A 7,600-nucleotide genomic window follows, 5' to 3' on the forward strand; every position below is an offset into this window, starting at 1 on the left:
ACCTGGCCAAACGCAATGCTCGCTCTCGCTCTCGCTCTCACTCTCGCTGCTTTGCGCTCAGCTACATATGCATGTGTGCGTCGCTCACTGACTTGTTGGTAAACGACTCAAGCTTGGCTGCTTTTGCGCTCTCGCTCTCCCGCTCCCGCTATCTGAACCTGTGTATGTGTGTGTGTGTGAGTGCTGGAGTGAGCGGTTTGATGGACTCTCTTTAAACGCATTCGTGTGACTCGGGTTTGGGCTCAGTTGAAATTTTCTATTCGAAGAGTGCGTTTAGTGGTCGCTGCTGCGACGGCGTTTCAAATAAATAAAGTACCAAATACACACGACTGACGATACGTTCTTTTTTTTTTTTTTTTTGTATTTCGTTGCTTTTTTTTTGTCGGCCAACAACAACAATTGTCGCTCTTTCTCAGCGACTTCTTCATTTTTGTTGTGTGTGTGCGTGTGTGTGTGTGAGCGACTGTGCGTGCGCGTGTATGGGAGAGCATCGGCTCAAATACACTCGAGGGAATTTTTTTGAGATCAGTTCAGCGCACGGAGCAGCGGCGAGTTGAGCCTCCCACGAAACAGTTCGACGGCTCAGTACGGCTCGCCCGATGTGCATTCTCTCAAGCGTTATGTTGGACAAGTGATGTGCGAACGAGTGACCGAGCGCAGCAATAAAGCCCAATTATTTATATATGCATACAACAACAATTGGTTAAACAAGTTAACATATTAAAAACAAAAAACAAAAAAAAAAGTAAAAGGAAAACAACTTCAAAGACAACAAAAACTGCCAGACACCAGTCGATCAATCAAGCGATCAGAGGACAAAGGATTCATCAAGCTGCCAATCAATCGATTTATCGATCAATAAAGCAAACACAAAACTAAAGCTACTATTTTTCTGCCACACTCGATCAATCAGTGAATCGATATAACGACAAAGTGCCAAAATGTTTGATGTATTTGGCTCCGTAAAGGGGCTACTGAAAATCGATCAGGTTTGCATCGATAACAATGTCTTTCGCATGCATTACAAGGCGACGGTGATCATATTGATTGCCTTCTCGCTGCTCGTTACATCTCGCCAATATATCGGCGATCCCATCGATTGCATTGTCGATGAGATACCGCTCGGTGTGATGGACACCTATTGCTGGATCTACTCAACGTTCACGGTGCCCGAGCGTCTGACAGGTGTCGTTGGCCATGATGTTGCCTCGCCCGGCGTCGGTTCCCATGTCGATGGCGAGGACAAAGTCAGATATCACAAATACTATCAGTGGGTCTGCTTTGTGCTCTTCTTCCAAGCCATCTTGTTCTATGTGCCGCGCTATCTCTGGAAATCGTGGGAGGGCGGCCGACTGAAGATGCTGGTGATGGACCTCAATAGCCCCATTGTGAATGATCGGTGTAAAAACGATCGCAAGAAGATATTGGTCGACTACTTCATTGGCAATCTGAATCGTCACAATTTCTATGCCTTTCGGTTTTTCGTCTGCGAAGCCCTCAATTTCGTCAACGTCATTGCGCAGATCTATTTCGTGGACTTCTTCCTGGATGGCGAGTTCAGTACGTATGGCAGCGATGTGTTGAAGTTTACGGAAATGGAACCCGATGATCGTATCGATCCGATGGCGAAGGTCTTTCCAAAGGTCACCAAATGTACATTCCACAAATATGGTCCATCCGGTGGAGTTCAGAAGTTCGATGGACTCTGTGTGCTGCCATTGAACATTGTGAATGAGAAGATCTATGTGTTCCTCTGGTTCTGGTTCATCATTTTGAGCATCCTGTCGGGCATCTCGTTGGTCTATCGCATTGCCGTTGTTATGGGACCGAAATTGAGGCATCTGCTGTTGCGCGCACGCTCCCGCTTGGCCGAGAGCGAAGAGGTGGAGAAGGTGGCCAACAGGTGCAACATTGGCGATTGGTTCTTGCTCTACCAACTGGGCAAGAATATCGATCCATTGATCTACAAGGAGGTGATCGCTGATCTCTATCGTGAAATGGGCGGCGATGGCCAAAGTCCACAAAAGCAGCCTTTCGAGGCTTAAGCGAGAGCTTATGATCGATGGAGATGGAGTCAGAGAGCGAAACAGAAAGAGAGAGAGAGAGAGAAGGAAAGCGAGCGAGAGAAAGAGAAGAGGAGGAGAGAGAGCGAGCGAGAGAGAAGAGTCGAATTTGGAACTAGGAGTCGGCGGAGCTGGGAGTCGGAAGTTGAAGCTGGAGTCAGTGTCGGCATCTGGGCCACCCTGTGCTATCAGTGGCAGCGTGTCAGCGATTGTAAGTACAACAAATAAATGTCAATTTCCCCTCAATTCCATTGCCCACCCCTGTCCACTCAATGAATGCGCACACGCACATAGAATTCCCCTCCTACCATCTTCCAATCAAAACATAAATGTACATACATACATACATAAATTTTCAGCAGCAAAGAAACTGTAAATCATTTACGGAGCGACAGAGGCAGAGAGAGAGAGAGAGAGAGTGAGAGAGAGAGAGGGGTCGAGAGAGCGAGTTAGATAGAGGGTCCACTCCAAAATTTGAGCAATCAGACGTTTAGCAGTTATACACTTGGAGTTGCCAGAGTTAGCATTTTTCTTGATGCTGTTTGCATGCTTGATTGCTATAAATAAATCAATATGCCACATATGTATGTATGTGTAGTAATTATAGCTCAAACATTAAACAAATTGTCAGCATAAACAAGCTTGGCTAGCATATTCAAGACTGTTAATATGTGCGATTGAGTAATACTTGGTTAGGCAAAGCGATCTGTTATGCTAACAGTGCTCTGTTAGCGTGCGAACAATGTGTGAAAGAGCCAGCCAATCTGACGTCACAAACGAACTCTTAACAGTGGCAAATAGCATAACCACGCGCTTTTAACAGCAGCTCAAAACTCACGCGCTCGCCCAACAACATTTCACTGAGAGCGAGAGCGAGCATAGAGCGCGAGAGCGAGCAGAGCACACACACACGCACTGCTGGTCTTACGCGCTCATTTAAGCGTAACGCAAGCAGCCTCAAGTCAACGCTTGCGCAAGCGAGATAAACGCTGAGGCAGCGACGCATGCGCGGCTAGGCAGCTAGAGATGTGTATACCCATCTCACTCACGCCTCATAAACTACATTCCAGACAAGCGGTTCTGCTTTTCTTATGGTTTTTTCTGTTGCTTCTTGTCGCTGATTCTGCATGCAAACTGGTTTGACCAGCCATGCCTTCGTTCCGGAGGATGCCAGTGGGGATAGTGGGGAGCAGCCGGCGCAAGTTCAGGGCAATCGCGAGGGCGCATTTGCCAGCAAGACAAATGTTCATCGGCAACGAAGAAAACCTTTTGCTAATCAAAATACACTTTTTAAGAGATAACTGCGTGATGCCAGATGAAGAGTGAGAGAGAGAGAGAGAGTAAGTCAGAGATAGAGAGCTATAGTTTGATTGGATATGCGACCAGTAGTATACCCTAAGAGGGTATGAATATTATAGATAATGGCGAATGGTCAGTGCTCACATATATATGTATAATAGCCTCATTGAACTCGGAAACTATTCGGGTTAAAGTTCTGAAATTGGGTATCTTAGCTCGTGTAGACAACTTTTAATGAATTAAATAAAGTTATGTCAGCAATATGAATTGCAGATCTGTCTGTGCGATACAAAACACATAGAGATATCTACACATACATGCGTCATCGCACTTCACATTATAGTACAGCTCGCGCTATGCTTGACCTCAAACCAAATAGCACAGGAAAAAAAAAAACACTTCAACTATTCAATTGATATATTTTTTTTCTAATCAGTTCACCATGTCATTTGTCTTACTCTTTCGTCGTCTGTTTTTTGTTTTTTGTTCATTTTTTTGTTTGCTTTCCATTTTGATATGTCTCGCTTTTATGTGCTCTATGCGCGTACATACAACGCCAATCAGAAGTTAGGCAACATAGTGCCCTGCCTCCCTTATCTTATCGATACCGCCACCCTACCCTCTCCTCTAGCCGATATACTTGAAATGCTTTCAAGCCCCTAATAAGACCGAAACAAAAATGATGCTGATGGTTTATCACATTTTAAGTGATAAAGTGTTGCAATTAGCACACATCTAACCCATCGCACACGTTCACATGCACACACACACACACACACACACACACACACATGGACATGCTTGTAATTTACAAGCTTACATATATAAGACTAGTGGCTACCCTTTAGAATGGCTAATGGAAGTGGTTCGAGTAGGGATTGGCAAAAGTCTTCAAGAAAAGTCTTAGAAAAACCTTAGCCAACTCAGCTCTAATAGAGTTCCAGTGCCCTTAAAAGCCTGACAATACTCATATTTCCGTGTATACATGTGATATCCACATAAACTTACACATGTATGTATATGTGTATATAAATACAGTTATTCAGCATTATAATGATCGGCACTTGGTTTTATGAATGAAAATTTCCAATATGAAATGGCAAATGGGCGGAAGGCGACCTTCAAAATGAAAGAGAGAGAGAGAGAGAGAGAAAAACCAACGTTTGACACGCGAAAAAAAAAAAAAAACAAATGAAAATGAGAAGCGCATATAGAGGCTCTATAGTTTGTTGTTATTTGTATTAATTTAGTGCTTTGCTCATTTGTTGTTGTTGCACGCATATTCGCTTTGTATTCGTTTGATCGCATTCGAGCGTCTCTCATCGCTTCTTTCTTTTCAATTTTTAATTGCATTAATTACTTTCAATTAGCCAAAAGACGGCCGCGCACTGAGCCCAGATAATTGCCATTAATAGTAGTGTCAGAGTTTAGCAATCGAAATATATACATACGTATGTATATATATAGTATAGTATGTTCAAGCAGCAAGAGTCGTAGCAGTAAACGTCGAATGAACATTACGTATACGCTGCTTATATAATATTGCGCATACGCCACGCTTCCTCCACAAACGACAAAGAAGCCCAAGCAAACAACAATTCATACAACGATGTAATAGGTTTTTCATTGCTTTCCTTTTAAAAAATTCGCCGTAAAAAAAATTATGAAAAAATATATGTATAATATATATGCATAATATAATATATCAGTAAATTGATATGTGCATATACATATAATTTTTACTGTTATTAATTTCTTAACTAATAACAGCGAGTAAATAACAAAAAAAAAAAGCAAAAGAAATGCTTTCCTATTGATTTGTTATCTATGGAAAAAATATATAATAAAAAAAAATAGATATAAAAAAATTTCCTAATTTAAGTCAAAGTTTTATTTATTGCTAAAAAAAAGGCGCAGAAGTAGAACAAAAAAACAATTATTTATTATTTTCTGCTATTTTTATTAAGACAAAATTTTATCTTATACAAATTAATATACATATTTGGCATACCCCAAATCCGAAATGGAAATTTAGGGTATAATTGTTAAAATGTGTGCAACAGGCAGAAGGTGGTGTGGCAGACCCCATAAAGTATACACATATACACTTGATCAGGGCGACGAGCTGTCAGTCCTTCGGTCTGATCCTATATATAAAAGCGTCGATCTCAATGACTATAAGAGCTACAGACTTGAACTTTTTTGTAGGCCAGGCGCACGTCTAGTGCATTGAAAGAATCAATTGCAATTTATATTCTAATGTTATGGATGAAAAAACTTAATAATAATTAACATTAACTGTTAAATTTTATATACCGGTTATATTTTATTTTTTTATTTATTTATTTATTTTTTTGATAAAAGAAAACTAAATATTTGTTTTGCTTATATATGTATTATATAATTTTTATTATATTGTAAATATATTAAAAATTATATCATTGATATTGTTTAGTGTTTTTTTTTTCGTTTTTCAATTTTCATATATTTTATTAAAAAGTATTCTCTTACCTTTAATGGCAATCTAATTTAGTTTTACACTTAACATTTTAGGAGAATACGCAAAAGATCAGATTATGGGAAAGAACTCAAAATATTTGTATTCCACTTGCAGTGCCCCACTCTGTGTGGGTGTCATGTGTGTGTGTCTGTCTCTTATTCAGTTCAGCCTTTGCCCTTTCATGTTTCTCTATTACTCATTCAATCAATTTGTAATTCTCCCTCTTTCTCTTCCTCTCTTATAGTTGCACGCAGCCAAAGTGAAGTATGAACAATGATAAAAGAGGGCGTGGCCTTGTAAGTAAACAATACAGAAATATGCACCCAAGCAACACACACACACACATATCAACGAATTCCGCTTGTGTTTCACCTGTTTTCACGGATTCCAAAACATGTGAAAACCAGTGCAAAGAAGGCAGGAGCCAAAAAAAAAAAAAGTCCATAATACCAGACCAGAACCCAATCCCCGATGCCAACGACAATCAGAGAATGTTCAAACAAAAGACAAGCTACAGATCGAACTATATGGCTGGATATATATGTCTATATGTGTATATTGAGCTATAGATAAACAGTTAAAAGACGCAGCATAAAAGACAACAACAACAAAAGTGCAAGCCAACTGGAATGCGAGTTGAATGAAATATTTTTTATAAAACATAAACTACATATATACACTACTATGTATATGTATATAAATTGATCTACATATATATGTATATATATATATATGCATATATATCTATATGATGCAAATGCCACATGCGATTAATATTTATGCTAAGAGTTGTGATCATTGATTAAGCAGTTTATAAAATTTATAAACAAATCTAAAAATAACTAAAAACAAAAATGAAAAATTAAATTTAAAATAAAATTGCAATAATAATAAGCACAACAACAACAACAACAACAACAACAACAACTATGGAAACAAATGCAACAATAATTATAAATATTACACAATTATTATGAATATATACAACAATATTTGATAATGCAAACAATATATTTTAATAACAATTTTTGCGCATATTAAAATTTACATAATTATATATAATTTTTTTTTTTTTAATTTTACACATATTTTTGTAGCAATTTTTTCGCCAGCAATTTTTGTAGCATTTATTAAACTAGCTTTTAGAACATTTTAGTTTAGCGCAATTTTTTTTTTAATCGAAACAACTTGAAGAAGAAACGAAAATGAAAATATAAAAATACATATAATATTTATACTAAAACTTTATAGGCAGCAAAAATATTTTTAGTTATACAAAAGACTCAAAAGCAATATTAAAAAAAAAAGAATGCAAATGAAGAATTTTAATAAAAAAAAATATATATATATATATATATAAATATAAAATAAAGAAACTTTTACAGCTGAAAATTGTATTGCAGCAATTTTTTGTTGCTTAATTTTTGTCATATGCATATGTATATATATGTATGTATATGTATATGTATGTATGTGAGGAATGAACTATGTAAGTGCGCACATTTACAAGCCAGCTTGATATAGTATATATATTTTTTATATAATCATCGATTTATCGACTTATCGAGTGTGTAAATGCGCCACAGGCCGTAATCTAAGTTTTATATATAAATATATAAAAATAAAAGAGAAACAATTTAAAATACAAAACAAAAAAAACAAACATTTGATTTATTTTTTATGTCATCTAAAACGTAAAATTATTAATTGGTATAGGATTATAGCTCTTAAAGCTCTT

General features: G+C 37.6%; 1 protein-coding gene across 1 annotated transcript; it reads left to right on the forward strand.

Moving 5' to 3' along the window:
- The first annotated feature begins 233 nt into the window (after window positions 1-233).
- Window positions 234-7,157, forward strand: Inx2 (innexin 2). Its single transcript, XM_089264136.1, has 2 exons — window positions 234-2,274; window positions 6,107-7,157. The coding sequence occupies exon 1, from the start codon at window positions 942-944 to the stop codon at window positions 2,043-2,045; it is 1,104 nt and encodes a 367-aa protein (XP_089120262.1). The 5' UTR covers window positions 234-941; the 3' UTR covers window positions 2,046-2,274; window positions 6,107-7,157.
- The last annotated feature ends 443 nt before the right edge of the window (window positions 7,158-7,600 follow it).

The sequence above is a fragment of the Drosophila navojoa genome, chromosome X (genome assembly GCF_054131105.1).
Source record: "Drosophila navojoa isolate 15081-1374.11 chromosome X, UAZ_NAV_1.0, whole genome shotgun sequence".
NCBI classification, from domain to species: domain Eukaryota; kingdom Metazoa; phylum Arthropoda; class Insecta; order Diptera; family Drosophilidae; genus Drosophila; species Drosophila navojoa.